Source organism: Odontesthes bonariensis, chromosome 10 (assembly GCF_027942865.1).
Source record: "Odontesthes bonariensis isolate fOdoBon6 chromosome 10, fOdoBon6.hap1, whole genome shotgun sequence".
Classification (NCBI taxonomy): Eukaryota; Metazoa; Chordata; class Actinopteri; order Atheriniformes; family Atherinopsidae; genus Odontesthes; species Odontesthes bonariensis.
The window spans coordinates 38,984,693-39,010,381 of record NC_134515.1 but is presented as its reverse complement, the minus strand read 5'-3'; the positions used below and the strand labels follow the sequence as shown (position 1 = coordinate 39,010,381).

At 42.3% G+C, this 25,689-nt stretch overlaps 1 protein-coding gene across 2 annotated transcripts in view; it reads right to left on the bottom strand.

Moving 5' to 3' along the window:
* The window catches only part of LOC142390071 (ephrin type-B receptor 2-like), a 194,115-nt gene that overhangs the window by 69,558 nt on the left and 98,868 nt on the right, over positions 1–25,689 (bottom strand). The window contains exons 4-12 of one of the 2 annotated variants that reach the window (XM_075475430.1): positions 10,217–10,372; positions 9,465–9,800; positions 7,670–7,794; positions 7,426–7,588; positions 7,199–7,307; positions 5,933–6,000; positions 5,693–5,815; positions 1,368–1,615; positions 45–260 (exon numbers count right to left, since the gene is read on the bottom strand). In XM_075475430.1, the coding sequence (XP_075331545.1) occupies positions 45–260; positions 1,368–1,615; positions 5,693–5,815; positions 5,933–6,000; positions 7,199–7,307; positions 7,426–7,588; positions 7,670–7,794; positions 9,465–9,800; positions 10,217–10,372 (1,544 nt within the window). The remainder of the gene's footprint in view (positions 1–44; positions 261–1,367; positions 1,616–5,692; positions 5,816–5,932; positions 6,001–7,198; positions 7,308–7,425; positions 7,589–7,669; positions 7,795–9,464; positions 9,801–10,216; positions 10,373–25,689) is intronic. The other variant, XM_075475431.1, reaches the window with a different exon arrangement.

Below are 25,689 nucleotides of genomic sequence, written 5' to 3'. Positions count from 1 at the left end.
AAATGTATTTAATTCGGTGCTTGCAGTCTATGATGAGGACTTACCAGAGCACTTGTGTATGTGGGGTCTGAAGTATCCTCCTCGAGGAAGCGTGACAGGCCAAAGTCGGACACTTTACACACCAGGTTGCTGTTGACAAGGATGTTCCTCGCTGCCAGGTCTCGATGGACGAAGCTCATGTCACACAGATATTTCATTCCTGCAGCAATGCCACGCAGCATTCCCACCAGCTGGATCACAGTGAACTGCCCATCATTTTGCTTTGAAGAGAAATAATCAAGTTAGTGTGAAACTACACGAGATCACCAGTGTAGCCTTGGCTCAAGGCTAAAGTTCCTCACACGTTTCTCTCTTGTTTTATGCTTTCTCTGCTTTATTCCATCCTTTTGATTTAATTAGATTTTCATCTTCTAAACATGTTTCCTTTATTGTATTCAAATAGTATTTCCTTAAAGCTTGAGAGTGTAATAATCGTTTTCACTTGTTTGTGAATCTAGAGAGATGATCTCCATTAGTCAGTAACTATATCAATGCTATTTTGTGCTTCATAATATACTAATAATTTATTGATAAAAGTATTTCAGATAATAAATTATCGTAAGGTGTACTCCACTTTTAGGCAATAAAAACTAGCAACAACTGGCTCCAGATTATGGAATGAATCAGAAAGGAGTGCACTGCAGTAAGTGTATACATAGGAGAAGATCTCCCCCAACATAGGAGAAGAGGCTGGCAGTTGGGAAAGATGGAGCAGGACTTCTGCTCCGATGTGTGGATGAAGGATTTAGCATAACTTACTGAATCTGTAGACCCCTAGATATCTTCAGGATTTCTTAAAAGACATCTTGAACAAGTATTAATGTTAGAACACATGTACAGTCGGTAGGTTTACGATGACTGACAGGCCATGTATTCATCAATGCTTAGCTCCACCTTGACTGCCAGTTGACGAGGCGGCTTTGATATGGAAAGAGTGACTGCAAATAAGTGGGGAAGAACTGGGCATGGTGAGGACCTGCCAAGCTGGGGGGGTAACCAGAAGTGGTGGTCTCAGTGATGCCAAACTCAATCACTTTAAATGATTGTGTCAAAAGCAGAGGTGTTAGATTAGCAAGAACATTTAACATACGAAAGGAGCCAGTTTGAGAATGAACAAGGCACTCTTCTTTTACCAGATTATATTTAAACACTCATTTTAACACTCAGAAATATGTGCAGCTCATCAAAACAGAGAGGGCAAGGACTATAAGGCAGCACTCAGGGCCCATTGGATGGAGCCAAAGTTTTGGGGATGCAGTCACAGCTCTGTTTTGCTTTGTTCTCAACTCAAAGTCGGCTCTGTGCTTTGCTTTGGGGGCTTGCATTACCCTGAGGAACGAGTCAAGGGATCCATTCTCCATGAACTCTGTAATGATCATCACAGGGCTACTCTTGGTCACAACTCCCTCCAGATGGATGATGTTGGGGTGGTCAAACTGGCCCATGATGGATGCCTCACTCAGGAAGTCCCGCCTCTGGCGCTCAGTGTAGCCTGCCTTCAGCGTCTTGATGGCTACAAGTATCTCTCTCTTTCCAGGCTGCCTGAGGTTTCCACTGCATACCTCCCCAAACTCACCTAACACAAAGACAAGAGTAGTCAGCAAAATAAAAAATGACTTACCTAGTGATACAATCAGTTCAATTAAATCTAATTTAAAGGGATAGTTCGCCTCTTTTGACATGAAGCTGTATAACATCCCATACCAGCAATATTATTTATGAACATCTTCTTACCCCCTGCTGCGTCCTGTGAGCAGAGTTCCATCCTCGTTTTGGTGTTGATGAAGGTAGTCCGGCTAGTTGGCTGGGGTTTAAAAAAATAAAGCGTTTTGCTTCTCAAAAGAGTAATACATTTGCATCACAAAATCGTTCTCCAGGAAAAAGTCAGACCTTACAATCGCTTGGCCCCATTTTCTCTCCCTTCATTTCACTGTGTGCTGTGTAGACCGTGCAGACCGAAGTGCAGACCGAGCAGCAAACAGCGTAACAGGCGCGGCTGTCGGCAGGCGGCAGCAGGCAGTGATATGAAGGGAGAGAAAATAGGGCCAAGCGATTGTGAGGTCTGACTTTTTCCTGGAGAACGATTTTGTGATGCAAATGTTTTACTCTTTTGAACGCATATTGTTTTGAGAAGCAAGACGCTTTATTTTTTAAACCCCAGCCAACTAGCCGGACTACTTTCATCAACGCCAAAACGAGGATGGAACTCTGCTCACAGGACGCAGCAGGGGGTAAGAAGATGTTCATAAATGATGTTGCTGATATGGGATGTCATACAGCTTCATGTCAGAAGAGGCGAACTGTCCCTTTAATTCAGTATTATTTATATAATGCACTATAAAAAAACATCTCAGGAGACTCAACACAATCTTATAACAAACTGTATAATTGATAAACTGGTCAAGAATTTGACAGTTACTACGTTTTCTAAGTGTGATGCAGCTTCGATCACATGTTGACATGTAATGGCCCTGATGTGCTGACACCGACTCCTGACAGTAATTCAATTTTATTTATATAAAAATAAAAAATAAATACCAACTGTCAGGTTCAAATACCTACAAATTTATAAAGAAGCAAGAGAGACGTTATAGGACTTTTTAACTCATGAGGAGAACCAACAAGGAGACAGCTTTCACAGCTTCGTCCTGATCAATTCTGACCATCTCCTCACGCCTCCTCTATTTTATTAGGGAAAATGGGTGTCTCCAGAAAGGAAACAAAGAAAAGGGTATCCTATTACAACACATCTCAAAACACAGGACAGGGGGATCCAGTTTCAGGCCGCATTCCTAACAAGGAATTTTTACGACCATAACACAAATGAACAAGGCACACTTTGCTTACAATCTTACTCAATACAACAAACAGAGTTTATATGGGATAACTACATCACATGCATTTACAACTCAACACCAACAGTATCTCAAAGCACTTGAATTCAGTAGACTTCCACAAACATTTTCATTCATTGCTTTTCTACTACACTACAAAAATAAATAATTAAATGAGGAGTTGATGGACATCAAGGGGAGCTTTACATTCATAAAGCTTCCCTTGGCATAGCAAATGTGTTTGGCATAAACGGTTTTCAGATTACAATTCTGCTGCCATAATGCTGGACAGGACAAGGGGTTAGAAAAAAAAAGAAGTTCTCTGACGACTCTGCAGTGGTCGGGTGTATTAAGGATGGGCAGGAGTCGGTATACAGGCAGTTGGTGGACAACTTTGTGGACTAGTGCATTCGGAATCACCTGCTCCTGAATGTGGAGTTTTACGGTTTTACAGTCCCGGGCTTTAGCTCCAGATTTTGAAGGAACTTCTTATTATTCATCATTGATAGAAGAGAATAAGAATAATCCCAGGTTTCTTTTCAGCACTGTAGCCAGTCTGACTAAGAGTCCGAGCTCTGCTGAGCCAGGCATTCCTTTAACTCTCAGCAGTGATGATTTCATGAGCTTCTTTATTAATAAAATTGTTTCTATCAGAGAGAAGATTGATGGAGTCCTTCCCACTATTATCAGTGATGTATCATCAAGTACAGCAGCTTTAGAAGTATCTTTAGAACCTGATTTGTATTTAGACGGCTTCTGCCCAGTTGATCTCTCTGAGCTAACAACAGCAATAGTCTCTTCTAAACCATCAACTTGTGTTTTAGACCCAATCCCAACCAGACTGTTCAAGGAGGTTTTCCCATTAATTGACACTTCCATATTGGATTTGATCAATCTGTCTTTGTTGACAGGATATGTACCTCAGACTTTTAAGGTTGCTGTAATTAAACCTTTACATAAAAAACCTACTCTTGATTCAGGACACCTGAAGTCACAAGTGCCTAACATTAAACTTTTAATTTTTGATTTACATTCATAACATTTTATTGATTATATTTATTTTATAATTTGAAAGTGTGAAAGTATTTATACAAAAGTATTGTAGAATTTACTTTTGGAAACTTTTGTTGTATGTGATCATTTCAGTTGGCACAGCGTCCACTGTTTTACTCTACTGTTGAATTCTGTTGTACTGTATGTGAAATTTCTGATTTCAAATAGCCATTTGTTACTAATTACATTTGGAAATCGTTTTTTCTTGACTGAATTGCACTGTTTCCCTATTTATTTGCTTTTTCTAAATTTGGAAACCTTTGCTGTACATGAACCCCCCAGGGAGGATAGTTATCCTCCTTAATGCATGACTTAATGTAATAATTCAATAAAGTTAAAGTGGTAATTCCCTATAAGCATAAATAAAAAAAATAATATGCACAAACTAAATAAAAATATTAAGTTTGTGTGAAGCTTCCCTTAAACTTGGATGCTATATGTAAAAGAATACATCAGGTTTATGTAAATAGTTCCATTGCCTTAATGTAATGTATGTATATTTTCCTAATCCATCAGAATATTTTACATCAAATGTGACTGTTAGATTGAATTTATGTAATAAAATGACATAAAGTCTACCTTTCTGACAATGATTTTTTTGAGTGTACTTAGTATGCTTTGTATGTATACTTATCATATCCCAGACACCATCTGCTCACCTGCTCACCATCTGAAAACCTTGGAACATGACTATTCCGCACAGGGTCTGTGAAATATGTGCAATTTTATACTCGCATTGGAAGATAGACAGATGCAGTCGAGCTGGTGCTGTGTCTTCCCATTAAAGTTATACAAGTTAGCCTCACAAAGTTGGAGGATAGTATTGTATGTGGATTCACTATTCCTGTTCTTCATTGCAAACTGGTGGCAAGGTGTCACTGAAGACCCCGGAGTAAATAACACCAATCATTTCATATCTGGAGCCATTTTCACACACACACACACACACACACACTGGAGTCATGAGATGACATGTGAGTGACATGTGAGAAGGCAAACGTCCACAACATTTACTCTGGACTTGTTGTGAGGATTTTCCATCCAGCCCTCTTTGTAAAATCTCTGGAACATCAGCAGGTGAGATCAGGCACAAAAGTGTATATTTCAGGGCATTTGTTGCAGCTGTGGGATTGAATGGGTGTGTGTGATGGGGAGAGTTTGTCCTCTCTGCACTCTGCTATTGTCGATACAGACTATATTATACATGCAGATACATGCAGTAATCCCATGAACACAATAAGGATAATATCTGCTACCCTTAATGTGTTGTAAAGATTTCCACAGCGATTCCTCCGTGGAAATCGCTGTGAAAAAACAGCTCAGAACTTGCTCATTTCATTACTTGCTAGAGATATAGAACTTATCCTGGTCCATAGCCATCAGGACTTTTTTCAAGCTCAACACAATTGACTATGTCTTCACTGTTAAATGATGTCCTGTGTACAGTCTTTGGAAATAACTACTACACTAATCATTTAGTCTTTTCACAACTGATCAAGGAGCTGCAAGTGCAACCAGTTATCACTTGTAGCAGTTTCTTTGTAATAGCCATGCTTGGCTCAATGTAACATTCCCGTTGGAGTAAACAGATAGGTGATCACTTTGCAGCCCTGATGGTTATTACATAGAAACTACTGCAAGTTTTTATTTGAGGCACATATGGAAATGCCACAAATTCGATATCTAACCTTGCAGAGTGGTTTAGGTAACTCCAGTAAAGTGAAAACTTCACACTTGTTTTCCCTTTTAATGTGTTTTTCCTTTACCTGCACCAATCACTTGCTCTATTTTAACACAGGAAATGTCAATCTCCTTGGCAAACTCTCTGACGGCCTCATTTGGATCTTCATATGTGAAGGGATCAATGTAGATCTTCATTCCTGGTGACACTTCATCAGAGAAAGAAGAAGAAACAAGAATTTGAACAAAGCAAGAGACAACATACTACATTCATGAAACATAGGTGTCAGCCCACAAGATACTGAGCAGAGTAAGAGTTTCCTTACTGTGACCGCTGGTGTAATGCTGGAGTTTGTCGGTGTACTCTGATTCTGGTCTGTCTGGACTTCTCCTGCTATGAACAAACACACAGTCATGTCAACAGATCCCTCACCATCTACTGAGAAACTCAGGTGACATAGGGATGAAGGCCTAGAAAAAGTTGCTTAGTGGGACTTTAGTTTAAAAAATTTCAGTAAGGCTTTGATTCTTTTTATGATGGTGTACAGGGAGAATGTAGTACAAAAGATTTTTTCCCCAATGTAAAATTTCTGTTTCATTTGACTTTTATGGATCCTGAAGCACAGGAAACGTCAGTATGTGTGACACTTTGTACATAAAATCAACATTTTAATGTTATTCCTTTTTTTCACAAAATGTTTTCTACTGAGCCCCTTTACATTGGTAAAGAATCTTAGTCACATGTTCCTAAATTGAGGCCACAGATAATTCAAACTTGGCCATGAGTTGGTAATACTTGGTAATAGTATGAGACAAATAATTCAGCTGCTAAAAGCAACCAGTATGGACATTGACCAAATCGTTGACTTTATCAAGCAGAAGCTGGTGAGACTATAGATGGATGTTTGGGAAATGCCTGATGATTGGGGTTCAGATTTAATCCACATATTTCTGGATCCAAACTCATCTGCTACTTGCCAAGCCAAGAGGCTAAACCACAGACGGTGCCTAAAAAATTCATGTACCAAGTATTACCTAAGAAGACTCAAACGCAGATGAAGTACTGAACCCCACGTTGCATCGGATGCATCCATTGGTGTGTGCCTGTAACATTGTATAGACTAGGATGTGCTGTATGAGGGTGTGAGTGAATGTAGCATGTAGTGTAAAAGTGCTTTAAGTGGTCAGCTAGACTAGGAAAGCGCTATATCAGTAAAGTCCATTTAACATTTAATGACAAACAAGGGGGAAACTAACAGAGAACTCAGAAAATAAAACAAAAATACAAAATGTGAAACAAGAAAGAAAATCCAACATGAACTTAACCAAGCATAACAAAGAACACGCTAAAACAGCCATATTCACCACAAAAAGCTACATGCAACGACAGGTAGCATGCTTTAGAAGAACCTTTATTCCCTCTATGTTTACTGCTGTCCGTATGGAGATTTAAAGAGTGTCCGTGACCTGATCACTCATTTGCACATCTTAGTAACACTCCGGAGCCCCTCAGTAATCACTGAGGGGCTCCGAGAGGAAATTTGCTTGTTATTATCATCATTCACTCGTGACCTATAATCTTCCTGCCTCACCTGCGGCAAACAATTATGACGACAGTGATGGCAATGATGAAGACGACTCCTGCAGCAGATGAACCAATGATAAGGGGGAGCTTCTCCTGGATGCTGGAGTTATATTCCTCTACAGTTAAAAGACAAAAGAAATCAAGGCATGTTAGTCACTTTATACAAGATGTAATCTTGTATATATAATGTAATCTTCCCAGGGCAAAAATGGGAGTAAATGATGTTACTCTCACCATCAGTCATGGTTTGGAAGTACATTTTGCCACTGAAGCGTCCAAATCCAGCAACAGTCCGAGCGCGAACCTGAAAGATGTAGATAGTCCCAGGCCTTAATCCCCGTATGACGGCTGTGTTGGTTTGACTCCTTGTTAGAGAGGCGTTCCATTCAGCTTGGTTCTGAAACATTAGGAACTTTAAATCAGACTACATTGAACATAGCAGTGTTTCTATGAGAGGATGTGGTCAACTCTAACATACCTTTTCAAAGTACTGCAGTTCATAGTCCAGAATAACACCATTGGGCTGATCAGGCTGAGACCAGGATAGAGTGATGCTGCTAGGAGATCTGCTAATCTGGTGGATAATGGACACTGCTGATGGGGCTGGAGACACACACAAAAAAAGAGTCGTCAATGACAAAATAAAATGTGACCCGAGACCAGAATGGTCATTTTCTTTTATTTCTTTATACTGTTTTCTTGAGAATTGTTTTTATGATTACAGTATTTTGATCACAACGGCCCTCACAAGCACCAGAAAGAATATTCAATAATCCTTTCAATCACAAATCCAGACGTAAAAGTGTTGTGTTGTGAGTAAAGACACAGAATTTATTTCACCATAAATCAAACTTTGATTTTTTTTTAAATTTCCCCCATTGGGGGATGAATAAAGTATTTTTCTATTCTATTCTATTCTAAATAAAACCGAATCATTAACTCGTTTTGAGGAGAAATCTCCTCAACCTCAGCTTAATCGAGATTTGACAAACTGAGCTGAAGAGCATGCATTAACCCTCAACACCTTTTTTTTACTGAATTAGGATGATTTGTAATGAACAGATCATGTCTTGAAATTAATAGCTTGTGAACTTGAAAACTTCAGATGGTGATCTTATATAATGTAGCTTCAGAGCAGAGATAAATACATACTTGGGTATTTTGACAGTATGCTTTACTGAAAAGGGACATTTCAAGTTCCAAAGCATTTTCTTTCTTTCTTTCACTATTTATTGCTGCTAAAAAAAAAACAATTAAAACAATCTTTACTAATCCTTCTTCATAGTAATCTTTAAAAAAAAGACCATATATTTAATGCTTCCCTTTTTTTCAAAGTTAAATATGGTCCAGCCCATTAAAATACATGGGCCAGAGGGCCAAAACTGTACAATGTGCAGTGCAGTAAGGTACACCACCACACAACTTACTATTCTCTTAATTTAAAACTCTCATTAGCGTTTCTATACCTGCAACATAAACCTGTTTAGGGCCCAGGGGCCCCCCATCCAGCTGTCATAGAGCAAAAGGTGGGTCACACCCTGGAGACATCCCCAGTGCATGAATTTCCTCACTCTCCTAATAAAGAATCACCACTTAACCCCTTCCAGTTCCGGTAGAATTAACTTAAAATGACTATTTATTTCGTACCCAGAGAAACTATATACCTGTATAAATCTATATCTGCTTAATTCAATTTTAGGGCCATGGGGGGGGCTGGAGCCTATCCCAGCTGTTTTGGGTGGTTTGTTCAGATGCTGAACCTAAGCTGTGCTGCCATGTTCTTTCTAGGAGAGGCTTTCTCCTGCAGCCCTTCCAAACAAGCCAAACATGTTCAGTCTTTTTCTAACTGTGCTGCCATGTTCTTTAACATTTAACATGCTAACTAAGACACCAAGGTGTGGAAATGGTTCGAACCAGATGTTCCAACCCCAGAGTACTGGCTAAATGTTATTCATCAAACGTATACAGTGGGGAGGCTATCATTGGGCTTGTTTCAATAGAAACTCTGGATAAGTTTTTTTTTTTCATTTCATAAACATCAGACCTGAGGGGATAAATCAGGGCATGGTTTGTTCTTATTGTTTTACATAAATGTTCTGTAAGGAAAATTGGAGAGAATAATACTTGGTATAGTGATTTTAAGTATGTTTTGACTTGTTTGACCAATGCTAACCTATTGTTTTGTAAAGGACAGTCATGTCCCTCTCGAATAAAAAGTTTAGAAAACCCCACAGTTTATTCAAACCATGTGAGACGACACGGTTTTTACTCACCAGCCTGGTTGGTGGTGATGTTGACAGATGTGTACTGTGGAGAATAGGGACTCTGGTCAGACACTCCATTCACAGCTTGTATTTCAAAGGTGTACAGGGTGTGAGCCAGCAAGTCACTGATGTGGACAGGGGTGTCAGTCAGTCCCAGCTGACGTGGAACAAACTGCACGTTGTCTCCACAGCGGGTGCAGCTGCCACGCCCACTGCCACAGCTTTTACATATGATGTTATAGACCACATCTTCTCGGCCTCCACTCTCCTGGGGTGGGCTCCACTCCAGCCTCAGAGAAGTCTCATTCACAATTGAGATGACATTTTGTGGAGCTGACGGAACAGCTGTATGAGAAAAAAGGAAATGAAATTAATGGGGGGGTTTGTGTGGAAAAATGCACTTCACACTGCTGTTAATTCTAAAGAAAGCTTACAGTTCACTTTTTTGGTTTGTCTCTATTTCTCCTGTCAGTACATGCTTCTTCTGTGTTCATTCTTAATTCATATGTTTGACCTTGTTTGGCTCGACTTAGTCTTTTCAGTCTCCGACACAGCAGAATCAAACTACCTGAGTATTCAGTTGTATGATCCGTGTATGATCTGTATGCGTGATTGCTGGGTACCTTGTCTTATGTGTAAGTGATTACACTGACATAGAGAAACCAGTGTGTATGGTATACATGTACTCATTCGAAACACATTGTGCAGGTGCTCAGATGGTTTAAACCTGCCTGCAGTTGGCATGATATGTGTATACATACTGGTACAAGGCATCTGTGGAGGGTCAGAGTCTGTGCGGTAGTAGCTGTTGCGACAGACGCAGTTAGTTGCTCCCTCGCTAACGGTTCGACTGTTAATGGGGCACTGTAGACATTTGTGATCTCCTTGTGCAGCCTTGAAGAACCCTGACATACACGCTGTAAAGGATACATACATCAGCAAAGGAGACCCAGACGAACAGAAAAAAAGAAGAAATTACAATTATTAACTTTATGTTAAAAGACACAGCAAAAAGAGAAAAAAATATGCTTCCAATAACCAACCCACAGCATATCTTCTTTGTTTACTGGTAGCTAAAATAAAAGAGCCATAACTGTCGATGTTAGTCAGATCCTAAAATCGAATGTCTGGGTCTTTCATCGCTAACTCTTTTCTCCAGGAGATTTCAGATTCAGATTCACTTTATTTCGTCACCTAGATGCACTGTGGGTACATACATGTGAAAAACTTTGCGCTTGGAAGCTCCGATATACTAAAAACAAATAAAACATGATAAAAACAACCTAAAACCTAAAACACTTAAAACAATAAATAAATAAACATAGGCAAGCATTTCAGTTTTCACTGTTGTTTAAAAGTCTGACAGCCTGTGGGAAAAAACTGTTCCTCAGTCTGCTGGTGCGCGTTGAGAGGATCTTGTATCCCTTCACCCTTTTGGATTTTAGCGGGGAAAAAAGGTTTTTATGGGGGTGGGTGGGGTCTTTAATAATCCTCAGGGATTTGTTCAGGCAGCGCTGGGCGTAGAGGTCCTCCAGACTGGGCAGCTCACACCCGGTGATGTTCTTGGCAGTGCGAACAACCCTCCTCAACGCCTTGCGGTTTCTGTCCGTACAGCTGCCGTACCAGGATGTGAAGCTGCCTGTCAAGAGGCTCTCTACTGTGCCTCTGTAGAAGTCCCTGATGGTGTTGGGTCTCAGGCCGAATTGCTTCAGGCGCCTGAGTCCATACAGGCGCTGTTGGAACTTTCTGACAACTGCGGTCACATGGCAGTCCCAAGTCAGGTCCTTCTCAATGTTTACACCAAGATATTTGAAGGTGTCCACCCTCTCCACCTCTGAGCCATTGATGGTGACATGTTGATTTGTGATAGCTAGGATATCTGTATCTCAAAGAGGTCAGCTCACCAAACTGGCATGTACTACGACCCCTTCAGATTCTGTTAGTTCTGATATGCACAAGGTTGTAAAATATGGAGGTTGTCTTGGATTACACACGATAAGATGAAAGAATCAAGCAAAACCAAGCATTACTGTTCCATCTGTGTTTTTCATGATCCAAGGGGAAATGGGACAAGAAATTAATCTCAAAGTCACTGTGGGGTTTAAGAAGCTCTATCATATCATTAAGACACAGAAATTAGATTTAACTCAGGCCTGCAGAGTCTGAGATGGAGCTCTTGGGTTTTTGACCTTGGGGTGACCTTGCTGGGACGTCCACTCCTGGGAAGATTGACAGCTGTTCTGAATGTTTTCCACTTGTGAATAATCTTTCTCTCTATAGAACGATGGACTCCAGATAGTTTGGAAATTGCCTTCTAACCCTTCCCAGGTTGATGGGCAGCAGCAGCTGCTTCTCTGAGGTCATTGCTGATGTCTTTCCTCCTTGGCATCGTGTTAACACACACCTGAATGCTGCAGAGCAGCAAACTGACAGAACTTGTGCTTTTATAGAGCTGCTCACACTGACTGATGATCAGTTAATCAGAGCATTGATCAGCAGCTGGCTGATACTCACCCTCTGAGTTCCTGTGGAAACAGAAAGGGTTCACTTAGTTTTCTGTGCTTTGTTCAGTGAATGACGACACAGTGTCATGTGTTGCTGTTCACATGAGGTTGGAGTTAACACAGTTAAGACCTGGTAGTGACCTGATAACTCACAACAATATTTGTTTATGTCCTGATTTGTAAAATAGGCTGTATCATCACATTTTATCACACTCCCACCTCTGTGCTATACTGTCAGAACTACACATCTGACCCAATATATGTCTATTTTCCCTCAGGTTGAAAAAAACCTCTCTGTCCCGACGAGACTGCATATATTGATTTACTCTGCATGAAAAAGCTCCATTTATTCTTTTAATTAAGCAATTTAATTATAATTTTTTTGCAATACCCAAACTCATATGATGATAAACACTGTGACAGTTTGTCATGCCATGGGACTCTTGTTTTTAGTTTTATGTTTAGGTTACGTTTTTGTGTTCAGTTCATGTCTTGGTTGATTTTTAGTCTTGCCATGGTTTTCCCCTCACTTCCCATGCCTGTTAATTAGTTCATTCCCCTCACCTGTCTGTCATTGTCACCAGCTGCACTCCCTCTCCAATCACTCCCAGCCCTCTATTTAGTCTCCTGTCTCCCCTGTCTGTTTGTTGGTTCTTTGTTTGGGATTCCTGACCTGTTTGTTGCCCCAACCTGACCTGCCCGCTTTGTTATCTGTTTTACCCTTGTTCCTCGTCTTAAGCTAAGCATGTAATTATTCCATGCCATGAAAATCTTTTGTTTGTTTTTCCCAGTTATGTTTTCAGCTGCGCTTTTAGTTTGAACTTTGTTATTTTTGTTTTTGTGAGAACAAATTCAGTTATCTTTGAAAGTCCGCATCCGTGTCCTACCTTCCCCACCTTCACCCCCAACCCCAAAACCTGACACAGTTGAGTATGATGGACTCAGAGAAGACCAGTGACACAGAAGTAAAAGGTAATGGATTGAATAGAATTCCAAGTTTTGAGATGAGTTCAGGAACTATTGAGCAGGATCCAACCGTGGCCAACAGGAGTAACTTTAGCCGCATTCGCACTGTAGGAACCTTTGGCAGTTCCTATAACCTTTTTCTCCCGCATTCGCACATACAGGAACTCGGGACCATCTCCCTCAGTTCCTGGAACCATTTTAGCTCCTTCTCCTCAGCTGGGTCTGTTCTGGGTTCCATAGGAACACATCTGACGGAGGTGTTTGGTGGTCGGTAGCTCCGCCCCTTGTCATGTAGTCAGGCTGAAATGTTTCCTCATACGACACGGACACAACCAGCGGGTGTTTAATAAGTTAAACCTCCACGTGGTCTCCTTTGTCTGCGGCGCTCAGCTCTCCTTCCTTCATGAAACCAAGAAGTACGGCCTGCGCTCCATCCTTCGTCTCCTGACTCTCTCTGTGAGCTCTTCCAGCCTCCATGTTAGACGCCCCATGTGATCGTCCATGATTAATATCACCATCATGCAGACCATGAACACGGTGGCCTCCCCGCTCTCCATGTTAGCTTCTTGGTGGTGTTTTTTCTTCTCCTTACTTTTACCGGGTTTTGTTTTGTTTTGTTATTGAATGTGGCTCTAAAGTAACACGTCACTGTCACAGACGGCTGCGTCGTATCAGTCCCGCCCTGGTCCCGACTCATGTGCGAATGCAAAATGAAACAGTTCCCCTGGGAATCGGCAGAAAGTCAGGTGAGGCAGATGCATAGATCCAAACAATAGCTGTCAGAGAACTCACAATACTCCGGGAGTGAAACAGAAAAGGATAAGGTCCAGGATCCAAACAAGGTTGATCCACTGAACATCCAAGGGTAAAGAGGTGACAGAATCCAAAAACACTTTAAACATCCAGAGATCCAAGAAAGGTAATAGTTGAGGGGTCAGTTTTCCATGAACTCACAGACAAGGGGAATCCAGAAGCAGGGATCAGGTCCAGAACAAGAACAACTAGAAATGCACTCAGAGAGTGCAGACCTCCGCCAAGGAAGCTTTATCGCCACCTTGTGGCAGGTCGCAAGATTGCAGCACGAACAGACAAACATCCAGACAAACCAACAGACTCGGGCGATCACATAAGCTCCTGGGCGGAGGTAATAAACTGAAGGCGGGAATCAGGTACTGATTCAGGTAATGCTAACTGAGGTCAGAACAGCAGACAAGAAGAACAGGTGAGACTGATCAGGTAGTTAGTGACTGATGCAAATAGAGAAATTAACAAAACAAAAAGATAGGCTGGTGATTGTAACAGTATACTTATGTTCAGAGGCGGGCGTGCATCTTTTATTAGGGCGTCACTCATAAGACTGGACAGTGTTAAGCAGAACAGAATGGGCCCGTCTCCATGCCAGGTGGCACCGCGGAACAGAAGCCTGGGCGGATGGGACAGAAGACTGTTTCTCCTGAACATCGAAGAATGGTGGTTGATAGCTGTATACCACTTGCGTAGGGATCAACGCAGTGGCCGATGTCGGAAGGGAATTATGGGCATACTCGACCCAAACCACATTCTTAGAGCAAGAGGCAGGGTCCCGGGGGCACAAAACTCTGAGGCCAGTCTCCAGTTCCTGGTTCAGTCTCTCAGTCTGGCCATTGAACTGAGGGTGAAGACCAGAAGATAAGCTGAGAGAGATCCCCAGCAAGCGACAGAACTCAGCCCAGAATTTCGCTGTGAATTGGGGACCTCTGTCAGATAAAATGTCTTGTGGAATGCCATGGAGCCGGAAGATATGGGAGACAAGCATGTCTGCAGTTTCCTTGGCAGAGGGGAGCTTTTGCAAGTGAACAAAATGAACCATGACCATTAGACCATTAGAAAAATGGTCCACAATGGTGAGTATGGTGGTACAGACATTAGAAGGGGGAAGACCAGAGACAAAATCAAGGGATATGAGGGACCAAGGGCAATGCGGAACAGCAAGAGGTCTAAGAAAGCCAGCTGGAGGTTGTCTTGAGGACTTGAATTGGGCACAGACTGGACAGGCATTTGCAAACTCCTTTATGTCAGATGCTAAAGATGGCCACCAGAAACGTTGCTGAACCACAAAGCGGGGGGAGCAGGTCGTTTAGGCCATTGGCGTTTAGGCCGCAGTCGTTTAGGCCCCCTGCAGTCGTTTAGGCCAACAGAGGAGTCTTTAGGCCACAGGGAGCAGTCGTTTAGGCCCCCTGCAGTCGTTTAGGCCAACAGAGGAGTCTTTAGGCCACAGGGAGCAGTCGTTTAGGCCCCCTGCAGTCGTTTAGGCTGACAGAGGAGTCGTTTAGGCCACAGGGAGCAGTCCAGTAGGCCAGGCTACCTGAGCAGCTGAAATCTTTATTATTGTACATTCGTTATTATAAGATATAAGTCAGCTCTACTGGTCTGTCTGGGTAGCCTACATATCTATGGTAAATATTGGCCATGTTTATTTTGCAGTTATTCATAGGATATAAACATTAAACATTAAAACACACACAAGCGCACGAAAGACGCTTAAGAGAACTGCGAGTTGCTTGGAAATTGGAAGAGGAGATGCAAAACTGCCAACAAACATTGTGTGAAAATAAACCACATGCACACATTCGTTGGACAATAATGCTGTAGCCTAATCATTTAGAAGCCCGTTTGGTGGGTTGTGAGAATTAAAATAGTGATTTAGGCTATAAGATAAGCATCCACATTGCCATCAAAAGGGTGACTGATCTGAAACCACCACATTCGCTGGACAATAGGCCTAATTATTAATAATAATTCGTTATTTAGAAGCCCGTTTGCGAGATGGGATGTGGTTGATACACGTGAACACAAATTCACTAAATATGTGTTTATTTTACAGTTATTCGTAGGCCTATATATTCTGCTTAAATTGTATTTTATTTGAAATATTACTGTCATACAATTATGTTTGGACGAATATTAAAATGCTGTTTAGGTTGAGTACAAGGGCAATTGCCCTAAGATGGGACGTGGCCTTTGGTTGTTTTTATGCTCCTGCATCCAACAGGCTAATTCGATAAAGTGAATATAAAAGGAATATGAAAGGAAAACAGCACCATATCAATCAAAATCAACACTTTATTTATCCCAAGTAAGGAAAGAAAAGGCACAAATTGTAGGGAGCCATAGGCTGTACAGGCAATAAAATAGCGTGTGAACAGTCATCAGCAAAGGTAAAAAGTGGTTGTAGGCTATTCCAGCAAGAGTGCAAAAGTACAAATTGTTTACATCGCCTTTAAGGTAAGAAATGTTTCCAGTGCAAAATACAGACCAAACAGGTCTATCAAAGTGGCTAAGTCAAAGTAAAAAATGACCTTATTTACAACATATCTACATGACACAGTTAATATAGATATTTTTTTTCCCTTTTTTTTTTTTTTTTTTTTTACTGTGTGCATGTGATTTATTTACACAAACATTTGTTGGCAGTTTTGCATCTTCTCTTCCAATTTCCAAGCAACTCGCAGAAAGTCCTCTTTCGTGTCTAAGCGATCTGTGTGGCTCAGTTGCTTGGCAGTGGCGGTGCGGGCTCTGGGGCGAAGCCGTTACAGGAACGCAGAAGTCCGTCAGCACTCAGTTCCCCCTTTTCAAACCTCGTCCACGCATCGAACAGCCTCTCTTGCAAAAGTCTGTTGCCCAAGCGCTGGGTGCGGGAGAGTTTCTTTTCCTTGACCAGCTTGATGTTCAGGTGCACAAGCAATGCCTCCTTCTGCAGGAGAGGCACCAGGACGTAAAACGGAAGGTTGCTCTTGCCGGAAGCCCTCCTGTTCAAGGCGGCGTGCCATCCCTCCACGTCATTGTTGGTGCGCACCGTGTTCTTAAAGACACTCCAGGTGGTGGGTGGGTGGATGGTGGAGTTCAACCACGTGTTGTCCATGTACCTGGTGAAGCTCTGCAGACCGGGTGTGCTGGCCCTGGGCTTCAGTCTGTCCCAGACGGCGGGAATGTGTTCCGCAGGCAGGAACGGCAGGGACATGACATCCCGCAGGAACTCGTGGGCCCCGGCTCTCTGCATGTAAGTGGTTTGCAGGCCAAGTTCTTGAATCTTGCGGAACACCGCCTGTGACCAGTGGAACATGCAGCCAGTCATCTGAACTTGGGGAAAAACACGTAACATTGCCGACCACAGGGCCTTTTCGAAGTCCTGCATTGCACGTGTCACCTTTGGAGGCGTTGGCAAAATGTCCACAATTTTCCGTAACACCGCCTTGTAGTCCTTTTTCTGACGCCTAGATATCAGCACGAAGACCAGAGGGACACTCTTGATGCAGTCGTCCTTCCTGACGAAGGCGCTGATGGCGAACAGCTGCGTGAAGGGCGGCCGACACAGCTTGAAAGTACCGTCTAGGTACCACGTCTTCGTTTTGGCCAGGTGGGTCAGTTGTGTGTCCGTTGCAAAGATGAGGTGTAGGAGTCCGGTGTCATCACTCACTCTGACGTCACCCCGGAGGAATGATGGCGGCACGTAGTCCATGTTGACAACAAAGTTCAGATCCTTGGGTTCACATGGTCTCGTCCTCTGCCGACGGCGATTCGCTGCCCTTGCCAAGGGCAGCAGCTTGGAGAGTGCAGGACAATGCACACCCTCCTGGACTTCATCGAGCAACACCTCTTGAACGATGACCGCTGCCGACTTGAACAAGTCTCTCGTCGCCTCCGCCTTCACGCGGGCTGCGACTTTGGCCGCTGTGGCAGCGCCGGGATTGGGTCCATGGTTGTGCGGGTATTGGCCTGCTTCAAACACATCATCACGCTGCAACACTTTGGCTCTGCATGCTGCGCCGTTTGGACGGGCAGTACATCTCCAGGTTATGGAGCTGGATCTAGTATGGTGAACACCAAAACGGTAGCCGAAGTTGTCTATCAGCTGCGGACGTCCTCTCTTTGTCCCACACTCGACAACTTCGTAAGTTGGCGCCACTGGATGGTCGTCCAACACTGTGTCTTCCACAACCGTCTCTTGTAGGGACTCCTCTATGGACTCGTTGTTCCCTGTCTGGGATGGGACTGGCGAAGGCATGGATGCGGGGGGTTGGTCTTCGATGACAGAGGATCGGTCTGTGGCGTTCATGTCACGGCATGGGGCGCAGGTCCACTGTACGTTTGATCTCTGCATCTGTCTGTAGAGGTCTTGCGATACACCTTTAGCGTGAAGAAAATAAAAACAATTAATACAGTGCATACATGCTTTGACTTTAAGCCAACACTTCATGTGATGTTAATTTACAACCCTGATCCCACCACAGCAGAACAACAGAATGAAACACTTACCGGTATTACACAGCCTGTGTTGCCACCCAGAGCACAGGTGACACACCAGTGTCTGTTGTCTTCTCGTTACTGCAGAGTCGCACACTACGCAGGAAACCATTGTCGAATGAATGAAGTAATTCTTTGACCAAGGGTGCTTTTAAAGCCATTGTCGTGGGGGCGGGGGCGGAGGGTGGGGGGATGGCTTAGAAGGTGTGAAACCATTTGCATCCTAACACACCTGACACAAATATGGAATTGCCTTCACCTACATTTTGCAGCTATGAAGGAAATAATAGACTTTATTTTTTTAAGCTATAAGTTGCTTATCTGACATGGCATTAATGCATTTCCCCCCTCACATTCTCGTCACAACTGTATCTTCACCGTTGGCTGTTGACTACTGAATCTCCTGATCGCTATAATGAATAGGCCTACTTACTGTAGGGATTATTTTCTTGGTGTAGGCATATATCATGCAATAGGCCTACCAAATGCAATACAAAATTGGCCGTCTTTCAAGGCTATAGTTGGGCCTAAATGTAAAGCAACGTAGAGGTGGAGTAGCCGTGTGTGTGTGTGCCTGTACAGCCTAGGGCTCCCTACACTTTGTGCCTTTTCTTTCCTTACTTGGGATAAATAAAGTGTTGATTTTGATTGATATGCTGCTGTTTTCCTTTCATATTCCTTTTATATTCACTTTATCGAATTAGCCTGTTGGATGCAGAGCAGGTAGGGGCATAAAAAAAACCCAAAGGCCACGTCCCATCTTAGGGCAATCGCCCTGTACTCAACCTAAACAACAATTTACTATTCGTCCAAACATAACAACCACACGCTCCTTCAGGAAATGGTCTCCTGAGGCAGCTGAGGCTCTGAGGGACTGTTTTGAATCTACTGACTGGAACGTCCTGCAGGACGCACATGGTGAGGACATTGAGGGGGTCAGCCACTGCACTACTGACTACCTGAACTTCTGCATGGACATTGTGGTTCCCATTAAAACTGTACGCTGCTTCCCGAACAACAAGCCCTGGATCACCAGTGATGTCAAGGACATCCTTAACTCATTGGCTGCCAGCCATTTTCAGTTCAGAGACCCATACTACCAAGTGTTTTACAGTATTTTGAGTGATTTTCCAAGACCCACAGAAAAGTGTGTCTTATGACTATGTACACACCGAAATTACCAAACGAAAGAGTAGACTCTCTTCTTTCATCAGGAAAAAAAAGTTTGTTTCTACCATTTTCAGTCCTTTAGTAATAGACAGTAGAACATAGGTTGGTTTCACCAAAAACAGCTGTTTGACCAAAAAAACGGAGAAAACACGCTTCTTTTTTTTTTGTGCAAAGTGGCACTGCTGCCACCTTGCGGGTAATTTTGCCAGTATATTCTCTGTTTAGTGTTTACAAGCCTAAGATTTAGTGACAAACTCCACTAGATTGTCCCCCAGCCCGCTCCGTTAAAAAACGCTATTGACGTCTATAGACGTCTTTGGCAGTCAGCGTTTTTTTTTAAATTGACGTCAATGGCACCGAAAGAGTTAACCCTCTAACCGCCAAAGTCGCAGAATTGCGACATTACGTCAGCATAAACAAAACAGTCTGTAGATAAAATAAACGGGCTTTAAGGTGTTCAGTCCTCCTACCACTAGTTGGCAAACATGTTACCCTTTCAAACAAGACCAAGCTCACGTCATTTTGTAGTCATTTTGTAGTTCACAGTGTTTTTATAAGGCAGTGCAAAAAGCCGCGCGAGCTCAGATACGGAAATAGTTATTCAGAGCTTTTCTGTAGAGACGTGCGAGTCGAATTTTTATTGTCAGCGAACTATTAGTGAGTTTTTAACAACATGGCTTGTAAGAAGTTGAACCATGCGGAAGTATTGAGCATGCTATTTGCCGATTCCGACTCCGAAGGGGAGTTTTTACCTCGTGAGGAGGAGGATCGGACGAGCACTCATGCTTCCCACGGTGAAACTTCCGAAGGCAATGGTGCCGGCATGCGACGCGAGGCTGTTCTCCAAGCACACACACACACTCCAACTCATTCGGTGCCGTTATCCAACCTCAATGGAGTGGGTGGTAGTGGGGAACGCGGTCGCAGTGTCCGTAGAGGTGTTGGTCGAGGAATCAGGGGTGGGAGAAGTGGGTCTGGTATCTCTAGCATGCGCTCTCTCCACCCAGCCCCCGGTGGTGCGGCTAGCCGCGGCGCTTTGCCTATCCGCCAGTGCAATGATCCTGACATCGGATCACACAATGTTCAAGCACAAACACATACTCCTTCTGTCCCTTTATCTGGCTTTTACGGGGTGGGTGGCAGTGGCGAGCGTGGCCGTAGTGTCCGTAGGAGAGGTGTTGGTCGTGGCAGCAGGGGAGTGAGAGGCCGTAGCATTACTAGCCGTCCAGTGGGTGGCACCACGGCGAGTAGCCGCTGCACTCCTCGTGTGCGTGGGAGGGGGAGACGACATGTTGGCAGAGATGTCACCGATGATAGTGGCTGGGTGCATTTGCAGAGAGAGGAAGAATATGAGGACTGGATAAAGTCATTTAGTGAGCCTGTTGGTTTTTTGGGTGAGGATGACTTGGCAAATGCTTCCCCCTTAGGTTTTCTCTCCCTCTTTCTCACTGACGAGTTTTGGAACCTCCTTACAACGGAGACAAATCCTTATGCGCGCCAGTATCTGTCCTCTCATGAACTAAAGCCCAAATCTCGTTTCCATCAGTGGTGTGATGTAACAGTGTCTGAAATGAAGGCTTTTCTAGCCCTGCATTTGTGCATGGGGCAAGTGGACAAGCCTGAAATTGAGGACTACTGGGCAGAGTTTTGGCCAACACACACCCCTGGCTTTGGAAAAGTGATGGCCAGGAACAGATTCGAAATGATTCTCTCTTTCCTCCACTTTGCCAACAACTCTGAGTATGTGGGTAGGGGTCAGCCAGGTCATGACAGGCTGTTCAAAGTACGCCCTGTACTGGACATAATTTTGCCTCGGTTTTCAGCCCTCTATGGTCTCTTCAAGGAGCTGTCTTTAGATGAAATGACCATAGCCTTCAAAGGTAAGTCCACCCTCAAAATGTACAATCCCAACAAGCCAGACAAGTATGGCTATAAAGTCTTTGTTTTGAGTGAGGCTAAGACAGTGTTAAAATTGGCTTTGTTCTTAGACATTATGAATGAAATAGGGCTCAGTACTTTTCCATGATGACCTAAAGTGATCCAGGAGTAGAAAGACAAAACAATTAGGAAAGCCTGGGAAAGCAAGGGCAGATTCACACACACACATTGTTTTGGGCTGATCCAGAGAATATGACGAAGCATGTTGAACCTACTCATGTCCAATCATACTCGGTCGAATGTGAGTCCAACCTATGACACTATAAATAAACATGATAACCGGAAATCATGGCCAGTCTGATAGACTTCCTGCGGGAGCTCTGTTCCACTGAGCCCAGCGCTGATATGCTTTGATGTGTGACTACAAATAAACACTTCATTTTCACTTGAATTACTGCGGTCCGTTCTTGAGCCTCCTACTAAAAGAACCGTATCTAACAAAATGGTGCCGTGACACGAGGTTTGAAGGCTAAAGGACCACCGTTCCGTGCGACCGACCCCCGTGCGAGGGAGGACGACACGAGGTGATAGGAGAGACGACTTTGTTCAGACAATCAGGCGCCAAAGAAAAAGGTGAGCAGAACACCACTTAATGACTAAATGTGTAATTTCTGCATATTGAATAACCTAAATGAAGTTGTCTGAATGAATTTGTCCTCTGGTCATGGTAAATCCAAGTGTTAATGTACTGTCTGATGTTTGCATTGAATGGTAACACGTGAAGTATAACTACACATAGTTACATGCAGGGAAAGTAAATGAGTGTCCTGACAAGTGAATTCGAACAAAGTGACAAGATAAATTCATTTTATAAATGAATGTCCCATGCGGGGAGCTTGTCTTCAAAATGTTTTACCGAGCACTAATAGCTAAGTGTGACCGAAGTGGTTTATAAAATCCCCAAATTGAAGGGGGTCAACTAAATAAATAAATAAAATTAGTAGAAATCCGACACGGAAGATTCTCATCTGACGGAAGTTAGAACGAGGGATTGAGTCTTCCGGGGTGTGAAGCGGTCTATAATTCCGAGACATAGTCGGTCTGACAAGATTAAATTTATACTGTAGGACACAGGGTCAGATTTTTTAATTTTCATGCAACTGTGGGGTGGGGTTCGCCGCTCGAAGAATTTTGACTGCGCCAGCAGATCTCGAGTGGTTTCTGTTCAATATTGGGGTTGGTATAGATAAAAAAGGGGGAGAACAAGTGGCTGCGCGTGCTATACGGGTCGCTTTGTTTGGGGAAATCAGTATTTTTATGGTGTGAATATGTCACAAAAATTTGAATGAAAGATGGAAGAAAATGGTCCCGAGGTGAGAAGTAAAAAGAGGGACAGATAAATTAGACTGGAGAAAAGCAGAAAAAGAGTGTGAGAGTTTGCTCCACTGAGGCTGAGTGTGTGTGTTCAAAATGTTTTCAAAACAAACGAGAGACTAAGAATCAAGCACATGCATGATACAGAAGGAAAAAGTTGATGTATGATATATTTGATCCCAAAGGTTGACAAAAGTTGATCATTTTGTTTTTCAGCATCAACGTACTAATAAGAGACCTGTAAGAAAGAATGAACAGATTTGGAGGCTTGGCCTGAGGCCTGAAGTTACTAACTAAAGATCAGCTGTGCAGCAGCATTACAGGAAATAATGAATAATAAATAATGAATAATGAATAATGAAAAGCCTCAAACGCTTGTTGAGCCATAATATTCCCAATTTAATTTTATAGTTGTTCTCTTTGTCATAAATGCGCACACCCTAAGATTGTCTTTTCTTTCTCTCATTCAGCCCTGAGAGTGAGAACAATCCAAACAGACTCTGAGTGATCATTGGACTGAGTTTATAATGATATACTGATTATAATAGGGGTTTAATTTTGTATTAGAGCAAATAGTATTGATTCATCCATCTATTTTAAAATGCATATGATTAGGAAAGACACCAAAGTATGTAGATAAACTGAAAACAGCTTTACAATGAAAAAATCGCAGTGATGAGATAAGAAACAATAAATCCAGGAAGAACAGTGTTTGAGACATTCATACAAATTGTTGCTGAAATAGGATTTAACAGCTCTCTTAAAGAGCTAAAGTCAAATATACAAGCAGGGTGTTTAGGAGATTTGCTCCTTTAATTAAAATACAATCTGAAAAAATGTTCTACAAAGTGAAACTTTATGATTCCACCTGAAACAGGACTGAGAGCAGGCAGTCAGACCATACGACATAAGTTAAAAAACCAGGATTTAGGATTTAATATCACGGCCAGACGGTCAGATGTCTAACAATTTGATAATATATTAAAGTTATTGAGGCTTAGCCTTTATTCTTATTATGAGATATTAACTTGACTTTAAAATTTTAGCTGCTCGGAATTTCCTGCCTCTTGTCACAAATTCAATAGTCAATAGTTATCAGCAATATTTAGATTCAAACTAAACCATTTGACTATTTAACTAAATCATTTAACTAGTTAACTGCAGCAGATCTATGAAACAATTAATATGCTCTTTTAACAAAGAAGCAAACAGGTTTAGAATAACAGAAAGACAACTGCAGCAAAGACTGAGCCATAACAAGACAAGTCAAGGTTTGTTTTTATGGCGCATTTAAAAACAGTGCAGCATGGTGAAAGCCAAAACAAAATCTATGCGAACACAGACTTAACTTCTAAAGCAATTCCCTATTATGCATTATTGAACCTACTATTTTATATGATATATAATATATGACCTATATATGAATGTTTTCAGGTGGTCCCACATGAGGCCTGGACGGGGAGAAAATACCCTGTCCATAGCTTTTTTGAGACACTATGAGGACTTGTGTTAATGTGGGAAAAAGGTTCGGTTACCAAGCGACAGCCATGGTGAGTGGGGGCTGAGGAGATCCCAAAGGGGGAGTTCCCAAATGGGGCACTAACGGCTTGGGGGACAAGGGCTACCTGAGGGAGAAGGAGAAGGACGCCAATAGGTGGCGTGATGGTTGAAAGAAAAAGGATATGAATGGGATGAATGAAATGTTCTGTAATTAGGTGTTTTGGGTCATCGGAAGACGTTCCATTAGAGATGACCAGAAAGTTTATAATCTACTACACTAAATCGATCAATCAATCAGACGTTATTTATATAGCACTTTATATAGCACTTCTCATCCAAGACAATATTTCATATCGAACGAAGCAGTGAAACCCAAGGCCACATACAGACACATGCACACTCACATATAAAGCCACGCACACACACACGCCACACATACTGGAAGCAGGGACCAAAACGTGATCCTCAAAGAAAAATAAAGGATGAATTAGGATAAATAAAGAAATAAAATTAAACTAGACTTTTAAAATCTCTATGGAAACATGTTAAGGTTAGGAACAGCTCTGATGTCACACCGTTGGTACCACATGAGGGGTTTCTGATTCAATTAGATCCGGAAAAAACTTAATGCTGATCCTGAACTGTCTGTGTACGCCTCAGCATCACGAAACAGCCACTGGTAAAAATTAAACAACATTATTACTAGCAAACAAGTAAGAATAAAGCAGATTATGCTGAAATTTTATTTTTAACGCTCTGACCTGAATTAAGAGAGGACAGACAATATTTATCCTAAACAAGTTAATCAGTTATTAATTGAAAAGAAATGTCTGCTTTCTTGATGCTGTGCTGCTCCCAAGATGAGAACTAACTACAAATATGTCTGTCCTGAAGCAAACAACAACACAGGAGGAGAAACTGCAGTGGAGCAGTTCAGCAATTAATTAACAATTAATCATTCAAACTTCTCAAGTTTTCCCAAAAATTCTGTGTGTGTTTGTGTCTTCTTTTGCATTAAGACTTCCCGGACCTGGAAGAGGAACACATGGATCAAACTCATAATATGAAAACCACTGTTTGTTTACTTAGGCCTAAATGAAGACATGAGGGTTGCTTGGGCAAACCCAGAAATGCGATATATGTTTGTCATCTGTTGTCCTAACCTGTGGTGTCTGGTGTTGAGTGTTGTTTGTGTGTTGTCATGATCCCAAAACTGTCTAAATTTTCCACAGCAGAATAAATGGATAATACAGAAGATCTCATGAATGCTGGACAGCAACTTGGTGAGAATTCTGGTGTCGTCCTATAAAGAAGGATTATATCAACTGTGCTGATGTTGATCGTGAGGATGTGTTCCCTAGATAATTTGAATTTTTTAAACAGCAAAATAAGGTGATTGTACTGGATTTCTCATTAAGGCTGCACAGCAGGTTGATGACTATTCTGGTTCCTTAAAGCAAGGGTTATACCAACTGGCCAGTTGTTTTGTTTTGGGTTCTGTTTATTTTGTTATTTCTTTGATTTTCTTTTGTTTTGTTTATTTTGACTTTGGTTTTGTT